General features: G+C 35.1%; 1 protein-coding gene across 3 annotated transcripts in view; it reads left to right on the top strand.

Moving 5' to 3' along the window:
• The window catches only part of PTPN2 (protein tyrosine phosphatase non-receptor type 2), a 93896-nt gene extending 78038 nt beyond the window's left edge, over window positions 1-15858 (top strand). Inside the window, exons 8-11 of one of the 3 annotated variants that reach the window (XM_038543927.1) lie at window positions 2906-3087; window positions 7985-8086; window positions 8876-8961; window positions 15492-15858. In XM_038543927.1, the coding sequence (XP_038399855.1) occupies window positions 2906-3087; window positions 7985-8086; window positions 8876-8957 (366 nt within the window). In that variant the 3' untranslated portion in view covers window positions 8958-8961; window positions 15492-15858. Of the gene's footprint in view, window positions 1-2905; window positions 3088-7984; window positions 8774-8875; window positions 8962-15491 lie in introns of those variants that run through there. The other 2 variants (XM_038543928.1, XM_038543926.1) reach the window with 2 other exon arrangements.
• The last annotated feature ends 4439 nt before the right edge of the window (window positions 15859-20297 follow it).

The raw sequence follows: 20297 nt of genomic DNA, 5'->3' as shown, positions 1-20297 counted from the left end.
AGATAAATAGAGGTAATTTCTTGTCGTCTCTAGAAATATATCATTTACCTTACATTTTTCTTGGCACAAGGTTGGGCATAAAAAGACCTTGTAATTACTAGTATTATCACTTATTAGCACACTCCCAGTATCCATATGACAGACAACCTCACAGAGTAACATATCTAGATTGATAATTCAGAGTTGATGTTGTAAGACCTCTAACTGGTAATTTGAAACAACTAATAAAGTAATTACAGTGTGTTTCAAGTTTAATGACAGGACTTTAACTGCTTCTTTGAAGGACTTTCTTCAGTGAGAAATGAGTGGGGTTGCAGGTGGTATGCAGAGAGCATTGTTCATAGCAGCATGTGACATGTGGGAGTGTGGTTCAACATGAGTATAGGTTTAGGAAGATAAGAAACTCTCAGTCCAGAAAGCCGTACTCCAGGCCTCAAGATGAGAGCTTGAATGAAGTTGTAGCTGAGTGCAATATTGATTCCTTGACTTCCCAAGTCAGCAGTGACAAGCCAAGACAGGTGACTCTGGATTGTCAGCTTGCTGCTTTGTAGGTTACAGAGAAGGCAAAGTTGAGTGAGTTTGCTGGCCAGAGATGTGGCAAAATGACAGTGCTTTTTTTTTTTTTTTTTAATTCACCACCATTAAATATCTCCTATTCTCTATCCCCTTCCCTTGTGCTAAGTCCTTTTCTTGTTGACAGATTCTGAATTTGTTGCATATTCTGGGAAGTAGTCCAGTGAAACTTGACTTTTGTCATTGTCTTGTTTATTGACATTGTTGAGTTTTGTCCAACTCTAAGGCCAGGTTGTTATAACTAGGTCCCAGTGAAGAATCGAAATTTTAAAAAATTAAACAGCCTAAATTTTGGAGGCAGTTTGCATTTTTTTGGGGGGAGGATCTTTATCTGGTATATGAAATTGATGAAATTTTCAGAGATACAGATAATCATGAAGAATTATAGCATTAAAGTTTTGGCCCATTTGTTAATTAGCTGCGTGGCATGGGCAAGTTACTTCTATGCTGTTAACCCATCTCATCTGTAGAAAGGGGATGATAATAATAAGAGTACTAGCACCTACCTCCTGAGATTCTTCTGAGGATTAAGAGCTGGTGCAGTTGAAGCATTAGGTCAGTGTGGGTATAGTAAATGTTTGAGAAATTTCTGCATGTGCATCTTCAATATACAAATCTAGACTGAGTAACAAAAATGTAAAACGAGAAGAAAGAAAACTGACATAATCATCTAAAGTGAAAATACCTACTCTTAGTTCCATTATAGCAGTCTCTCAGGTATTGGTAACATATTCTTTCTGGATATGGTTTGCATCCTCTTAGGTCCTTGCTCAGGAGAGGTGGGTTCCATCCCATTGTTTCTTAAACTAAGTTCAGAGCCATTCTTTTCCTTGAGGTCTACTTCCTTTCTGGCCTCATCTCTCAGAGTCAAGCTCTACATGTTCTTCATTTCTACCAAAGCTCTACACGTTCTTCATCTTCTACCAAACTGACCTACTCACTATCCTCCAAATGTAGCAAATTACAGAATTTTACATTCTCTTTTTGTAAATCAGCTACTATAAAAGAGATATGTTAACTATGCATCTTAATAAAATAGCTATATATGGGAAAGGTGGAGTGTGGTAAATGCCTTTTTCTTTTTAAAATTTCTTTGTTGTAGGATAATGAAATAAGATAGGAACTAACTTATCAGTGTTATCAATGAATTTTTCCAAAGACTTTTTTTCCCCTACAATCTAAATATACAAGTGCTGTTTTTAACAATGCCATTTTGTACCAAAGCAACTCCAGGGAAAGAGTGTTTAAGTTCCAAACAAGTATAAATTGCAATGTTCCATCTGTGTTCGAAATAATTAAAGTCTTCAGGCAATAAGTTTATAGAGTCTTTTATTCATAAGATTCTAGACTCCTTGCTTCTGTGATAAGATCTTCAAAGAGGGCCACCCCTGTCCATACCAGATCATTTTGCACCAGTGTCAGAGTCCTAGATAATCAAACCATTGGCTCTCACTGCCATCTTTCCTACTCTTACTATTGGCAGGGAGTTGGGTGGTTGTATTCCCAGCCCTTGAAGGACTTGAGGAACCAGAGGTCCCCCCATGGTGAAGTTATACCTGCCATCTCCCACTCTGGCTAGCACTTTGTCACTGCCCCTCATCTTCCAGGGGCTGAGATATACTTTGCACCACTTCCACTCTTCCTAGGGATGGTGGCAGTGAGAGCAAAGGAATCTAACATTTGCTAGACATGGCGCTAGGCATGTTATGTCATTAATCACTGCAGGCTTCCAAGGTAAGTGATGACGGCCTGTTTAATAGATGAAGGAAATGGAATTTCTCTTCATCTTGGGCTGAACCCCACCTCTTGAAGTCTAGACATGCAAGCGGAGTTTTTCCCACCTGGTGGTGGGCTACCTGGAGCTGCTAGCATACCTGATAGGAAAGAACAAAATTAAGGTCCTCTGGCATCAGAGAGAACTGCCTGGAAATCTTACTGTTGTTTCTCTTACTGTTCCTCACTGTTATTCTACTGGCAGGGAATAAGGAGATGCCAGATCACATTCAAGTGCCATCTTAGTCACTGTTTCCAGTGTTAACATACCTGTGGATTAGGAATCCAGCAGAATCTGGCTCTAGCTAAAATCTCACTTATCATGAATATTTTGATGAGGTCCTAGTATAGTTTGTCTCAAATAGGTTAAAGTCTACTTACTTTCATTAAGACTATTATATTCAACTGCATATAGCCATGTACATAAATATTAAATGCTTTATTATTTTTTAATAATAAAGCTTAAAATAGGTAACATCTCAATTGATACATCCTTTTATTTAAAGAAAAATAAAATTTTAGTGTTTGTATTGGTTTTTCACTTCTCTTTCCTACCTAGAAACGATGGAAAGAACTTTCTAAGGAAGACTTATGTCCTGCTTTTGATCATTCACCAACCAAAATAATGACTGAAAAATACAATGGGAATAGGATAGGCCTGGAAGAAGAAAAACTGACAGGTGACAGATATACAGGACTATCCTCTAAAATACAGGATACGACGGAGGAGAACAGTGAGAGGTAAGCTTATGGTAATAACATGCTTGAAAAGATGAAACATTTTTCTTTCAATAAGGTTAGTGGATATGAACTAATCTAGGCCCTTTGTTTATTGAATTAATGTAGCTATTCATTTATTTATTACCTAAGGGTATTTAAGTAGTATATGATGACATCATCGATCTCAAAGAGCTTTCAGCCCTATTAAAGAAGCCAGTACTTACAGACAGAAACCAGTTGGAAAGTGGTTTAACTCAATTCTAATTTGAGTGCTTAAATTAATACAGTTAAATGCTAAAATGTATAATAGGATACGGAAAATAAGTGGTACAAGTATTAGTGTTCATACTGTAGTTGTAATGTAATTGATAATGTGCCTTTAATGAAATTATAAAATATTTAAATGAATATTTAAACTTCATTCCATTATTGAAAGGGGAGAAGCCTTTAAAAAAACATTACCCAAAATGCCCTTTTACACTTTTCAGGAGTTTTGAATCCATATGAATGTGTAAACGATTTAAGTTTTTAAATTAAAATGTTTACATTTCTAAGGCTCTAGTAATCTCCCACCCATTAGGAAGCTGGTATCCTAAGGTTTGAGTGAATGAGTGTGTTCACTTCCCCTCTTCAGTGCCTCTTAGAGATGTTTTCTCTCTTCTTTTTGTCAAATATGCTTTTTATTGTGGCACATTTTATGTTTTAGTCCTATTTGTTACATTGCAATGTTGAGGTACCATGAAAATTGTTGAGGTCTCCTGTAGATTATAGTAGCTTCACTTATTTCCCCAATTTAAAAATTACCTGAAATCTTATGAAAGGTAACATTGCAATAAATACAGATATATGTGTTGTTAAGTATTCTACTGAAGAGTTCATTATGACTTAGCAGTATTATTCCTTATTTATGGCTCTAGTGGTTTTAGTCTATAAGCTAAAGCATTAAGATGTTATTCCTTCCTTCATCATAAATATAATAGTTTTAAATCAAGAAATGTTTTAAGTTACCTTATCTTTTTCAGTAATAAGATCCTCATGTTCCTAATGTTGTTTTGGCTAGTACCATGTGCAAAATTAAATGGAAAACAGGATTGATGATTGAGTCAGTGTCCTTAGTTGTCGAGTTTTAATTTTTAAGGACACAAACCCCAACAAGGTACATCATGCATTGTCCAAGTTCCATAGTATCGAGCTCAGGAAAACCACTCAGGAATTACAGAGTGATTGAAGAGGTGGTTTTATTAGGGGTGAGGGGGTGGTGTGTATATATGCTGTTTGTTGCCCCCCACCCACAGGAGAGAGGAGACCACATCATGCTTGAAAGCAGAGACAGAATCCCAGAAGGAAAGTAAGGACTTTGAGTAGAGAAAGCTAGTTGAAGGAGCAAGGTTGTAGAAAAGTAAAAGCATAAAGATTGCTGTGAAAAATTGTATTGTTGAGTCTTAATAAACTTTAATACTAATCTATAGTTTTGTATTAGGGAGGCTAATAAAATCAAAATCTTACTGAAAGAATTTCAGTTTCAAGAGAGTAGAACACAATACTTCATTTTCTTTCATTTTCATGATTAAATATCCTTCAAGGCAGTTTTTTCCTATTGAAGGTCACATTTCCACTGTCTTGAAATCAATTTAGTGAGCCATAAAAAGAGCATTTTTAAAATAATAGGATAAAATAAAATAGAAATTAGAGTTTGAGTTAGAGAATAAAATAAATCAGTATCATAGATAATAACTAAGTATTTTAACATTTTTATGTATACATAATATATAAATTCTACATATTAACATAAATATTGTGTATGTGTATAAATATGTCTTGGTGTACAGTTACTTTGTTGTGATGGTAGGGTATTTCTTGCTGTTAAGGTTTAGCATCAAAGCTTAAAAGCTAATGTTCTCAATTATAGTGCAACCCATAAGCCCAGATCACTGAGTGAAGAACCATTCAGATAAATGAGAAGTCAGGTTATTTGGATCCTTCTCCTATGTGTTTGCATAGTGTGAAGTATGCCTGTTGAAAGCTGTATGGGCAGTAACCTGCTATGTGTGCCACAATGAAGAATTCTACATGCTCTTCTGTAGGCAAGGGTCCACAGGAGTCCTTTCCTGCCAATTTGTGGGTTTTGATTACATAACCGTGTAGGAAGACTTGGGCAGTTTATCATGTAGACATAATTTCCTGAGGCCAAACTAGGTATAAAGATTTTATTGTATCACAAATGGAGAGTGGTTTTTATTTCTCTGGAATTGCAGACTTAAACTAAGTGATGCCATCTCTTGGTACTTTCATTCCATTCCTGAAAACATATGTATAGTACATTTTTTAAAAACAAGAATCTCTATTCCATTAATAATTTTAAATGGGAAAAATTGTGTTCTCAGCCCAACCAAAACCATAACCAATTTCTCTAAATATCATAAAAATCCTCTTTTAAAAATCCTCTTTTAAAAATCCTCTTAAACTGCTGTTTATTTGAAGCACTAATTACATAATCATGTGACACTCCATGAACTCCTATTGGGTTTATATGGTAAATATCAACACTGAATAAAAATTGTAATTATCCTCTGTATTGCAATGAAAAAAAATTTTTTTAAGATTTTATTTATTTATTCATGAGAGACACCCAGAGAGAGAGAGAGAGAGAGGGGCAGAGCCACAGGCAGAGGGAGAAGCAGGCTCCATGCACGGAGCCCAACATGGGACTCAATCCCAGGACTCCAGGATTACGCCCCAGGCCAAAGGCAGGCGCTAAACTGCTGAGCCACCCAGGGATCCCCACAATGAAAATTTTAAATGAAATAATCTATTCAAGAATCCACCTAAATTGGAACCTGGTTGCTTGGTGGCCTCAGGCTCCTGACAGAAACAAATACAGGGACCCATGGAAGTCTGGCCCCTTGGATGGGACTCTGTATTCTTTTACATATTTTATATATGCTTTGCTTTCACTTAAATACAACTTAATTTTTTTTCACTGATAGATATACACGTGTATTTGTACATGTGAATTTTAAATTCAGAGAGTGAATTCTGAGTAATAATTTTTGCAAGCCATCATAGCAAATATTCAAAGTTCAGACAGCCAAAGATACCTGGCTATATGATAGGTAAAATGAAGAAGACATTAGAAATCATAGGGTACACAGAGACAGGCAAAATAGAGTCCCTGAGTTGCAAACATATTTAGGGGGTAAAATAGGATCCCAAATTAGCAACATAAGTAATTTACTGTAAGTTAAATGCTGTTAAGATAAGAATAGAGGGGCTCTGGAGGGAGAAATTCAAGAACAGAATTGAAATGAGAGGACTAGAGAGAGGAGAAGATTTCTAGTTTAGAAGGGAACAAATTTGGAGAACAGCAAAAAAAAAAAAAAAAAAAAAAAAACAACACTTGAGCAGGAACAAAGTTGTGCACGGCCGGTGAATACTGGCTAGTTTTTGTGTGCACAGGTGTTTTCCAGTTCTCTTGGGAATATACCTAGGAGTGCAGTTGCAGGGTCATAAGGTAACCTTAGATTTCACATTTTGAGGACCTACCTATTTTATGTAGCATCTGCATCCTTGTACATTCCCACCAGCAGTGTTTGAGGGTTCCAGTAGTCCAGAGAATTTGAACATTGATAAAATTACCTAATATATAGTCGTTATTCACGTTTCTCTAGTTGTCTAAAAAAATCTACCTTATAGCTTTATTAAAAAGTAACTTTGAGATATAAAGTTCACTCATTTCGCTTGATGGAATGAGCACTGGGTGTTATACTATATATTGGCAAACTGATAAAAACAAATTAAAAATAAGGTTCACTCATTCAAAGCATATACTTTAGTAGATTTAGTGTATTTACGAAGTTGTGAAACCATCATCATAATCTAATTTCAGAATATTTTCATGATCCCAAAATTTCTTTAGCTATTTAAAGAAATAATCCAAGATATAGTCAAGGATTATGCATTGTATTTGGTTGGTTTGATTCTTTAGTCTCTGTTAAATTGAAATTGTTTACCACTTTCTCTTTTTTCCTTGCTTTGACCTTGACATTTTTGCAGCTGCTATACCAGTTGCCTTTTAAAACAGTCCACAATCTGGATTCCTCTGATTGTTTCTCATTATTAGATTCAGGTTAAGCATTTTGGCGGGGAAAAAAGTTGGCTTTTAATGTAGTACACTGAAAAGGCATTCAAGATTTTTAATCAAGCTACAGAACCAGAGAGCTAGACTGTAGAAAAATTACTCTGGTGATAATACTTAATTCAGAGGTTAGGTTTTTGCTATATTATAGGCAATAAGTGAAAAGAAGAGATAGATTTTGTGGAAGTTTTTTAAAGTGAAGAAATAATAATTTACATGTTAGTCATTGGCCATTTTTTACAGTGTTCTAGGACCATGTGTCTTGGGAGCCTGAGAGCTTCCGTTGGAACAAACGTTCTGTGGATGTGAATAGGAAAATGGAAGCCAGAAATATGTGTGGACAAACAGCAATAGGCATCCCATGATAGAATCTTTACAAAGTATTAAATAGATAGCTTTTACCAGTGACCTTTGACAAATCACGTGTAAACATTAAAGGGCCTTAGATGCCAGGGACTCTTATCCCCCACTTCTTCCAGCTGGTTAGCAAGAAAGAAAGCTGACAGCCACCAGCTCCCATTTCAACGAAGAAAGCACCATGCTTATTTTCAGGTCCTCCAAAAAGTATTTATTAGTTGAATATTGTACCAGAAATTGTTGATGAAATATCAGAATACATCTCTAGACCACTTGGAATATTGAAACTCTCCCTCTTTTTTTATTCCAGTGTTTTAATGAGTTTAAAAATACGGGGTTTAGGGGGCAGGTATTTGGGCTTTGGTGCTCTGTATTAAAGTAATTAAATCCTGCCATGAACATCCTTTTGTTTTTATTTTTTCCTAGCGTTCTACGGAAACGTATTCGAGAGGACAGAAAAGCTAACACAGCTCAGAAGGTGCAGCAGATGAAACAGAGGCTAAATGAGACTGAACGAAAAAGGAAAAGGTGGTTATATTGGCAACCTATTCTCACTAAGATGGGGTTTGTGTCATTCATTTTGGTGGGCGCTTTTGTTGGCTGGACACTATTGTTTCAGCAGAATGTCCTATAAATAAACAATTCTGCCCAGCAAGCCACTGCACTAGTAGGTGACAGTGTTGCGTTAGTCCCAAGGGTTTGTCTCTTAGCAGACTCCTTGCATCCCAGAAACAGTGCAGTAGAATAGACACCAACCAGATAAATGATATATTCAGACCCCAGCCCAACATCTCAGGGCGCTATCCCCTAACTGTAAACGGCTATCTGAAATAAAGACTTGAATACTTATTGAAAACTGGTACATTTTGCAACTGTATTCATACATGTTAAGTGTAATATTTCCTGATCAGATTGAGAAATCCTTTATCACAAGGATTTGTTTATGGAGGCTCTCTGGATTTTAACCTGCACTTGATACAAGCAATAAATATTGTGGTTTTATCTACATTATTACTGGAAAGAAAATGACCTTTAAATAATGCGTGTAATGTATAATGTACTGTTGACATGGGCATCAACATTTTATATTCTTAACCATTTCAGGGTAAATATATTTTATAAGTATCTATTTAATCTTTTGTAGTTAAATGTACTTTTTAAAAGCTCAATTTGAAAAATCTGTTAACATAAAAAATAAATTGTGTGTTGATTCAATTGTACTGAATACATTTTCCTAAAGAGAAATTTGATATGAGCAGTTAAAACTAACTCTAAGCAGTTTTTATTGTATATTTGCATTTCTTTTATGTTTTACAGTTTTCCCAATTTTAAAAAGAAAAATAAAGAAACAAAAATTTCCCTAAAAATTTCTTTGAAGGAATACTCCTTACTGGCATAGTCAGGTAACATTTGGTCGAGACTTTGTAAAGAAATTGGTTTCTGTAAAGCCCGTGATGAATACTGTTTAATTTTCATGAAAATGTCTATGTAATTACCCTAATTTATAATTAGGGTAAATCATACTTAGAAAATAAAAATAAGGAGCAGCATTTTATTATACATCATTTCAGTTTACTAGACTGAAGTTTTGAAGTAAAATTTTTTTCAAGTTCTTTCTATTCAATAAATAGTATGATGATGTACAAACCTGACCTTGTCCCTTTAACTTCTTAATGGGTATTTTTAAAGCATATTGTTTTAAAGCATATTTTTAAAGCATATTGAACTTAACTGCTCATTTGAGTGCTAGCCTTCTTCAGATCCCAACATTCCATTCAGTGTTTAACTTAATTTAAACTTTAAATAGTTGTTATAGATTTAATTGCTAATATAGTAAAATCACATTATTTCAGTGGTTTTCAAGCCATGCTCATTGGATTTCTGAGGGGTCTCCGAGAGGTGGTTGGAAGGATTCCAAGCTACCAGCCTATACTTTCAACCAGACCATCTCTATTTTTCCTATTTTATACATTACATACAATCTCTGTATGAGGTGTAATTATTTTAAGGGGACAGTTATAATTTTTAAAACAGTTTGAAAACCATTTGTATAGATAGGTATTTTGAATTGTTTTGAGTAGCCTTCTTGAATGTGTTGAATTATGCTGAAATCTGAAAGCAGGATGTAGTTGGTACTACATATTAAATCAGATTTACATAACTTGTGCCTGTGTCCTAATTCAGTATTACTGTGTCCTGTAACCTTTAAATGGAGAGGAGGTAAGAGGGACTTTTTTTTTTTTTTTTAATGTCTATTTGCACTAAACCTGTGTTCAGGTACCAGGACCCGCCATTATTGGTTTAAAACCTTTCTAATTTTTCTAATTTGCCTTGGTTTATATTTGTAAAATACAGTATATTACTCTGTAAGTCAAATACGGATAAATCATACTAAATTTCCAACTGAAGATAGCCTTGCCTTAAACAAAAAGGCAGAGACTTCTTACAGGAAACAAAGGGTGTTAATGACGCACATTGCCCCTTTGCAGGGTAAATGTGCTTCACTGGATTCAGGATTTTAGCTTTGCTGTTTGTCTTCTTTCTGTTCTCTGACTGGTGTTTGTTGTCATATATCTTAACATGATACTCAGTGAAGTAAACATTTGTTGATGAACTTCTGCAAGGGTTATTCATCTTTCCTCCTTTCAAGCAGATCCTGAAGGATAGTGTGTTAAGTTTATACCAGTAATAATATTTTTGGGGTCCATGTATTAATTATTAAAAAATGTGCTGTAGTGCCCGAGGCCATCATCTTGACCCTTTATTAAGTGGGAAAGACACAGGGCTCCTGCCTTCTCAGGTAGCAGCCAGAGGACAAAGTTAGCAATCCACAATAGATTCTACATTTTTACAAAATTTGTGCATCCTTAAGTCTTCCTAATATTTTCTAAATATAACAGACTTTTTTTTCGATATAACAGACTTTTAAAGTCAGTTGTGTAGTTTGATTTTAATGAGGTAGTGTTATTTTTTGAACAGGGAAGAAAAAAAGATTTTTAGAAAACCAGAGGCTTTATTATTTCTAAGAAAGGATATTTGCATTAATATATAGTACATTCGTGTTCATATGCCTCTACTGATAAACTGACAGCAGTCTGACTTAATGCCATCTTTTCTGGATATACCAGCTGGTTATGTATCTGTCTCCAGGTTTAGCTAGGTATTCTATGCTGGCCTCTTAGCAGTTTTAATCTATGCTTGCATATATGGAACATGTAAAAATATAATTCTTCATTTTTCAGTTTATCCATATATAAAATAAAAATAATACCTTTTCTTGAATTCTTAGATGATTAAGAAAAATGTAGTGTCTTAAAGTGTATAAAGAACTTTAGAACAATATAAAGATCATTCCTCATGTTTAGGGAATACTTTATAATATATGCTCTGTCCTTTTCCTATTCTATCTTCAAATTAATACTGTGTATTAATATTTCTACCAGAAAATGAACAAAAAGAGAAAGGAAATAAAATATTGACTTTTTTTTTTTTAAATAGCTCTGCTTAACAGGTATGTCACAAGAAGGAACTGTAACTCTTAATTTTATGTGTATTTGTGCTTGTCCCCTTCGTTTCAAATAAACTAGAATTGATGGTATGAATCAACAAATATGTATTGGTTTGAAAAGTAGTTTATGATATGAAACTTTTTATAGCAAGTCCTTCTTTGCTCTCCGTGTCAATTGAGAATGGTGGTTGTAATCATTTATTGATCATTTACTATGTGCCAGGCACTGTGCTAATAAGCACTTTAATAGATTATCCCATTTAATCCTTACAACAAGCTTTTGAGGTAGATGTTGTTATTATTCACCCATAATCAGCCTGAGACTTGACAGTTCCACATTCTTTTATGCTGCTATTGTTGAAAAGTCTCCTATATGTAGTATATTTTAGAAGTAGGTTATTCTCAAAGACAGACTTAGCTTTTGCAAGTCATTTCCCTTTTAGAAAAATACATCTGACTAGATTCTATGTAAATAGACACAGGCCAGAACCTGATTATATTAGAAATACTGTCATTAACCTTTGTATACTCTACTTCATCGAGTACCTACATCCCCAAAGTGCCTGCCTGGTTATTGTACAGATTTTAAAATCTAGTCTGCCTTGATTTTTACTTTGAGACACAAAACTTACAGAGGTTTTATTTTAATGTAATCTACTATAAGCCTGGTGCCATTAGGTATATCATCCATGTCTTCTGTGTTTAGGCAGAAGTCTAGTAATCACTCCTTCTGTAAACATCGATTGATTTTTTTTTTGTCCAGCGGTCAGTCCACGTGGATTTGTTGCGGGCTTAGGGAGTAAGGAAGGAGCAAGGGTGTGAATCTCTAGTCTGCTGCATCCCAGTAGTGCGGGGAGCTGAGGTCAGACCTTGGTGCAGTGATCCTGGTCTGAAACTAAGGTGTTTCTGTGTTCTCATTTCTGTGTCAGCAGATAATGAAGTTTCTCTCACTTTAAGAAATCTTTAATTTGGCCTTATTTAGAGGATAGAGGCACAAAAGCTTACAAATAAAATTTTGAAAGTAATACTCTTCCACAGGACAAAACTAAGTTCTCCTGAGTTAATTTCCCTGGATGATTTATTCCAAAATTGACCTGTTTCTTAGGTCTTTTTCCCTAGTTCATTTGTTTGGATTTGATGTTTTCTTATACTTATTTTCAAAGCAGTATTTATAGGACAGTATCACCAACAGCTCCTATGAGAGTGAATGAGTATTTTAGAACTTGCAGCTCTCTTGTTCCATTGGATACATTACGTATAAGTGATGACATGCCTTCATGGGAAGAAACTCGGGTTGTTTAAGCTGCACAAAACCTGCTCTGCCTGGGCAGGAATCCCCAGTCCAGATACTGCACACTTTAGGCTATATTTCATGTATTCACCGTAATATAGCTATTCTGTTGTTCATCCAGATCTGACAATGTAAGCTTTTAATTTAGGAATTTTAAGTTACTCACTTTCTTGGGTAGTGTTTGAAAGAACAGACTCCTAGGAGAATGGTAGAGTTTGGCCATCTCATTTTTTCCTTAGCAACAGGAATTTTCTGAATATTTACCACATTCAGATTTCTCCAAGAACACCCAGTTCTGCACAGGTGCTTTTCCTCAACACTCCTCAGAGAAATGGTTATCTCCTTTGGCTACTGATTTCTGGAAACTTCTTTGGGGAGAGTTTTTTTCCTCACTGCCCTTTATTCTGTCACAGAGCATTGCTAAGTGGAAGCAGTGTATCAGACAAGAAGCTTGAACTTGGTTTGAAAGGCTTTGTCTTCATCAGTAACAACCCCTGACAATGAAAAAGTTTTAAAGAGCTCTGACCATCTCTGAAGTCTGCTGGGAGAAGGAAAAGTTCAATCTTTTGAACTCTTTCTATTTTGGATTTATAATGTACAGCAGAATAAAGGAATTGTAGGATATAGTGACAATATACTTACAGAGTCCAGTACTGTCTGGTTTTTCATTACATAGTGTATTTTGGGAAGTTATAAGGAGAATTGCATGGGGATTTTTTTTCTTTATGGAGACCATTTTTGAAAGGACATCCATTCTTTATTGTTGCTCTAATTTGACAGATTTTATAGACAAGAAGGTGTTGGTATTTCAAATTACTACCATAAAATCATTGAAGTTATTTTGAGTTTGGTGAATTCGGGAGAGGGAAACTAGATAAGTTTGTTTTGTCTGTAAGGTAATGCTTTTGCTCACCTTACAGAAGGTTTTTTGATTCTTTTCAGTTAAAAAAAAAAAAAAAGAATATCTGGTGGCAAAGAATACTTTGGATGCAGTTTGACTTTCTGTTACTTCAGATATGGAGCCAGCTTGGGAGGATCATTCTCTGTTTGTAAGCCTGGCCCAGTTCCAGAATAAGGGCAGTGGGCAGTATGTGCAGGCTGCTTTCTCCAAAGAAGGAGGCAAGCATGGCTAATTATTCCACTTAATTTCTTTGAACCCAGTTTACTTTTGACTTATTGAACAAATCAGCAAAAAAATGATTCAATTGAACATATTTTTTCCTAAAATAAAGCCCATTTGTCTTCAGTTTTGCAAATAGATACGTTTTATAAAAGTTAATACTCCCAGTGATTTTACCTTATTTTCTTATCCTTCAGAATAATATTTACAAAGAAAAGTGAATTTTAAAAAACACTATTAATTTTTTTTAGTTATTACAAACAATAGTTTATCCTTCATAGGTGAATCTCTGTCACCGTGCTAGGGAAAACAACAGTGTATGTTGGACACTTGAAGTGCTGCCAGTCAGCTGACCTGCATAATCTAAATTGAATCTGCTTCATACCTCATCTAGATGCATCACCCTGTTTTGAAGTAAGAAAACCAGGTCAGAGAATAAGTAACTTGCCCATGATTGCACGGCTATTACATGAGAGCTGAAATTCACACCCCCGTCTGTAGAATTCCAGTAACTCCAAACCACATGCTGCTTCCATTATGACATGTGGACTCTGTTTTTTTATGGAATATTCAAATATTTAAACAGAAAGAATTAGACTGCTACTTTAACTTATTAAAATTCAAAGTAGTGCTTTTTTTTTTTAAGTCAACCAAGTCAAACTTTACCTCCAAAAAAAAATTGTGAAAACAGTCTGCACTGCCACTGAACCAAAGAAATACTGAAACGTCAGAATATTCTCTAAACCAGACGATTATTTCATTCACCTTGATTGATTGAATGGAGTTACTTTGATGAGCAGATTTTCTGAATGTGTGGGAAATAAATACGTATTTTGCAGCAGAGTCAGTAAGAGGTCCCTTTCCTTACTTCCATCCAATGTGGTGCAGGGTTCATTAGGACCATGCAGTAAGCACCTGTAGTAGGTTTTGTGACTTGCAGACATCTATCTCCTTAGAAGGTTTTCTTGATACCTTGACATTTCTGTGTCAATGTTGGACAATAAAAGAAAAGGACTTCAGAACACCACCAGGTGCTTGGTATTATTCTTTAGTAGGAAGAGTCAGTAGTCAGGAAGAAGCCCAGTTTGCAGTATTTTGACGGTTTTTTGACTGTTTTGGGGGTATGTGTGGGCATGGTTTGTTTATATTCCTATTTATATATGTGGAGACACAATGACAAGTATTTACGTTTGGGGTTTTTTTTGTTGATGTTATGGTGAGGGAAGTCAGGGGAAGAACAGAAATACCATTTACCTCAAAAGTTCAGTTATTTGCAAATATTGTGAAATACCATCAAAAACTGCACTTAAAATAGTTATTTCATCTGTTGCTTAAGTTCTCTTTCATCTTTACTTTTCAATATTAAAATACAGTAAGTCTGTCAATTATTTTATGTCTCTGTTTTTTTTAATACTTTAACTTAAATCATGTCACTTTGGTTCTGTATTGCTATAATCAGTATTATCCTTCAGGACCAAAAGAAGCATGCTGCTAACAGTCTGATTTAAAGATTTAAGCCAATTTTATGTTAAGCCATTACATTCATAATATTTTTAACAGTATGATACAGTGGAGGTTCAAATTGGATTAGACTTTTGCATTGAATTCCAAAGTATTGGTAAGTCTAGCACATGCCATAAAATCTTGTGAAACTATTGTGGCTACATTTTTAAAACCTTTCCATCTGTCAGTATCTCACATGGAGGTCATTTCTTGAGTAATACAGGATGACCTGAGAAATTCAGAGTTAGTAATTCTTTAAAAAGTCATGTAAGTTATGGTGCTTTAACATGAGTCTACCTCACACCACCAATTCTGTTTGAAAATTGAGTATGTAAGCAGATTTACCAGGATAACAGTGAAGCACTTAGTGTGGATGAATGTGACATGTTGGAATGTTTTTTAGTTGACTTTTTATTTCACTGTTAGTCCTTTTATGTTTGTGTGTATCTGTGTATGTCTGTGTGTTTGGTAAATATGAATTGAATAGATGACTTCTTATTTTATGTTTTAGGCCAAGATTGACAGACACCTAAATATTCATGACTTGAGAATATTCTGCAGCTATAAATTTTGAACCATTGATGTGCAAAGCAAGACCTGAAGCCCACTCCGGAAACTAAAGTGAGGCTTGATAAACCTGTAGATTGCCTCACATTTGTCTGTTTACAAAGTAAACTTTACATCCAGGGAACGAAGAGCATCACCAGCAGAAGACTGCAGAACCCTCTAATTTGATGTATTGTTAAGTTTTTTAATACATGTATGAAATGTAGAAAGATGTAAAAGAAATAAATTAGGAGAGACTACTTTGTATTGTACTGCCATTCCTACTGTATTTTTATACTTTTTGGCAGCATTAAATATTTTTATTAAATAGACTATGTTGGTTTGTGTGCATTATCTTAGGTCAGCTCTGCTTCAGATAATGAATGTTTCCTTAAGGGTTTACTCTCACTTTTTTATAACTTAAATTGACATTTAAATTGAAATTGGTTCAAAATGCTGGTCACTTGCTTTTTGAGATCTTTTTTAGTTACTTATCAAATAGTCTTCCTATCAAAATAGGTTAGGTGAAAGCACAAAAGAAAGTTAGAAAAAAAAAAAGAGTATTCCTTTTGTTACTTAGAAAAGTATTTATGGATAATGATGTTATCCATTAATAATAATGGTATTAAATTATTTTCAAATGAGTACAGCAGTTCAATGCGGTTTTTAAAATCACTGTGTTATTCTGTGTTGGATGTTGTGCTTTCCTCATTTTCTATTATAAAGAGACCAGAGTTCTTCCTGAGTGAAGCTTTGGCTTCTTTACCATTTAATTTCCCAACCAAGTGATGAGTCTGGGCTAAATATCCAGTCAGTTGTCAGGTTACTGGTGATATATTCTTGTTGTCTAGACAAGACACTCAAGCCTCTGTCACATGAGCATCACCTTAACAGTCTAACAAACTCATAATTGTTTTCATTTTGCCAAATGTGAAAGTTTGATAATACCATTCATTGAATATATCTGTTTCATCTTTTAAAAATGTAATGACTCACCTTATGTTCCTTTTGCCTTGTTTTCCAGCATTTTTGGTTTATTTTAGGAGTAAGCAAACTTTCAGTCCCTGGTAAATCTTTCATAAAGAATGCATGTAAGGTCCATTATACCACAAAGTAATACAGCAAGATAATCTTTTGTGTCAAGAAAGTTCTTGAAGGTCATCTACACTCAACTAACTGCTTCTATTTCCCATTTCCCATTTACCTTTTACCCACCTAGTGTCTGACTTTCTCCTGCATCACTGCAGAAATGACCCAGGATAGTCATCTTAGCTCGTACTACAGCCAGAGATAGTTTACTCTTCAGTTTTTACCTTAACATGATTTCTTGACTTCAAAGGAGCTCTTTGAAGCTTTCTCCTTTGACTCAATAAGACCTTTCTCAGCTTTCTTTGCCTCAGTTTTTCTGACTCTTGATTTATTATGGTAAGGACACTTAACATGAGATCTACCCTCAACAAATCTTTAAGTGTGTAATAGATTATTCTTGACTATAGTTACAGTGTTGTATAGCAGATTTCTAGAGCTTTTTCATCTTGCTTAGCAGAAATTTTAAGTTTGTTGAATATAATTCCCATTTCTTCCTGTCTTCCTCTCCCCAGCCATTGGCAGCCACCATTCCACTCTGATTCAATGAATTAGACTATTTAAGATATGTAAATAGAATCACCCAATATTTGGCTCTTTTTTTAAATTTATTTTTATTTATTTAGTATTTGGCTTTCTGTGACTAGCTTGTTTTACCTTCACATAATGCTCTCAAGGTTTATCCATGTTTCTGCATATTACAGAATCTCCTTTTTTAAGGCTGAATAGCATTCCATTGTATGTATACAGTTGACCCTTAACAACACAGGGGTTAGGGACACTGACCCCCCCCATGCAGTCAAAAGTTTGTGTGTAACTTTTGACTCCCCCAAAAGTCTACTGTTGACTGGAAAGCTTACCAATAACAAACAGTTGACACCTATTTTATGTGTTACATGTATTCTATACTATATTCTTAAAGTTGGATGGCTAAAGAAAAAATGTTCAAAAAAATCAAGGAAAATACTTTTAAAGTACTGTACTATGTTGATGCCATAAGTTTATGTTCTCTGTTTATAAAATGAATTATCTGCCAGTACCTGTATCAGTATTATACAAAATACTGGAGATGTGATACATATCACTAACACTAGACATCAAAAATGAAAAGGTAATGTGGAAAAGAAATTCAGATTTCTTTAGAATGATTCATGCATTGATAACAGGCAGCAATATGGTGGCTTATGGTAACCTAATGTAATCAATACAATTGCTTCACAGTGGCCTACTGTAAACAATATGGTAGCTTCCAGGTAGCCTAGCATTACATAAATTAATCACAAAATTTTTATGGCATATAGTATTACAGTTATGTTCATAATACAGTATTGGAAACATTAACACTTGGTAAATCTAAGCAACATGGCTCATCTGTGTTTTCAAATTGTTGCAAATCTCCAAAAAATGTGTCTAACATAGTGAAAAAACATCTGCAAATAAGTTGCAGTTGAACACAGTTCAAACCTGTGTTGTTCAAGGACCACATTTTCTATATCCATTCATCTGTCAGTGGACTCTTAAGTTGTTTCCACATCTTAACTATAATGAACAGTACTGCAGTGAACATGGGACTGCTAATACGTCTTCAAAATCCTGATTTTTAATTCTTTTGGATAAATACCCAACAGTAGGGTTGCTGGGTCATGTTGGTAGTTGTATTTTTAATTTTTGAGGGAACCTCCATACTTTATAGCAGCTGCACCATTTTATATTCTCACCAGCAGAGCACAAGGGTTAAAGCTTCTCCACATCTTCAACATTTGCCAGTATAAGGTGATTGTGTGTGCGCACATTTCCCTAATTAGAGCGTTTTTTCATATACCTGTTGGTCATTTATATGTCTTTGGATGGCTGTGTATTCTTTGCCTTTTTAAACTGGTTTATGAGTTTTTCTGCCATTGAGTTGTAGGAGTTCCTTATATATATTTTGGAGACTAATTTTTTATTGAGTACACAGTTTGTAAATACTTTCTCCCATTTAGTAGGTTGCCTTTTCACTTTGATGGCTTCTCTTCTGTCTGTTGAATATTGGAGTTCCTAAGAACTCCATCTTTGGGCTTTTGATTTTAACACACTTATCTTGAATGATCTCATCTTTGCCCAAGTCTTTATCAAATTCCTCTGTGCTAAAAAAAAAAAAAATTCCTCTGTGCTGATTAAATGCAACTTCCTCCACTCCTGCCCTAGTGTTAGGTCTGAGTTATAAACCACATACACAATTCCGTAAATGGTAATCGCATAATTTCTTTCATTCCAAAATTGAGTGTTATCTCCCTCATCCTGAACTCCTCTTCCTTCTGTCTTTTCTAGTTAATTTGGTGGCACTCATCAGAAACCTGAGATACGGGACGCCTGGGTAGCTCAGCAGTTGAGCGTCTGCCTTTGGCTCAGGTCGTGATCCTGGTGTTCCGGGATCGAGTCCCACATTGGGCTCCCTGCACGGAGCCTGCTTCTCCCTCTGCCTGTGTCTCTGCCTCTCTCTCTTTGTCTCTCAGGAATAAATAAAAGCTTTAAAAAAAAAATAAACCTGCGATTCATTCTAAATTCCTCTACTGGGCTCCACATCCAGTTGGTTACAAAGTTCTGCTAACCCTACTTAAAACTTTCATTACAGATGAGGAGCACGGCAGTAGACTCCTGCCTCCTGTGCTTCTTTGTACCAATCCACTCTGCACAGCCTCCTAAGTGATTTAAAATACAGATCTCAGTGTTACCCTCAAAATTAGCTAATGGCATCTTAGAAAAACTTGCCTTAATTTAAATCCCGAAGACCTTAATACATATATTAAGTGAGATTATACAGTATTTGTGTTTCTCTTCTTCCACTTAGCATAATGCCTTCAAGGTCCATCTATGCCAAAAATGGTAGGAGTTCCTGTTTTATTGTGGGGTTTTTGTTTTGTTTGTTGTTTTTTGTGATTGAATATTATACCACACATACCACATCTCCCTTATCCATTCATCCATTAGTGAACACGTAGGTTATTTCCATGTTGTGGCTATTGTAAATAATGCTGCTATTAACATGGGGGTGCAGATACCTTTTTGAGTTCATTTTTAAAAATTTTTGGATATATTCCGAGAAATGGAATTGTTTCACGACAAGTAGTATTTTTTGAGAAGCCTCCATACTGTTTCCCATAGTCACTGTGCACCAATTTACACTTCAACAAACAGTGCACAGGGGTTTCCTCTCCATATCCATCATTTTTTTGATGATGGCTATTTTATCAGGCATGAGGTGATATCATGGTAGTTTTAATTTGTATTTCCTTAATGACTGGTGATACTGAACATTTTTTCATGTACCTGTCGGCCATTTGTATATCTTTGGAAAAATGTTCAGGTACTTTGCCTATTTTTTAATGGATTTTTTTTTTTATTTGGATTCCCTAGCTATTGAGTTGTATAGTTTGGATATTAACCCTTTATCAAATAGATGGTTTGAAAATATTTTTTCCCACTTTGTTGATGATTTCTTTGTGCAGAAGCTTTTTAGTTGGATGTAGTCCCACTTGGTTATTTTTGCTTTTGTTGTGACTGCCTGTCCTTAATGGGCACCTTAAGGGGCAGCTAGACCAGACCATTTGGGATTAATGGAATAATCCTTGCTCATTAATTTGTTGAATGGATATTGAACATTTATGTGCTAAGCACTAGGCCTTGTATATTCATTGAGGGGGGA

This window comes from Canis lupus, chromosome 7, assembly GCF_011100685.1.
Source record: "Canis lupus familiaris isolate Mischka breed German Shepherd chromosome 7, alternate assembly UU_Cfam_GSD_1.0, whole genome shotgun sequence".
In the NCBI taxonomy this organism is placed as follows: domain Eukaryota; kingdom Metazoa; phylum Chordata; class Mammalia; order Carnivora; family Canidae; genus Canis; species Canis lupus.
The sequence above is the reverse complement of the archived record's forward strand: the minus strand, read 5'-3'. Positions and strand labels throughout refer to the sequence as shown.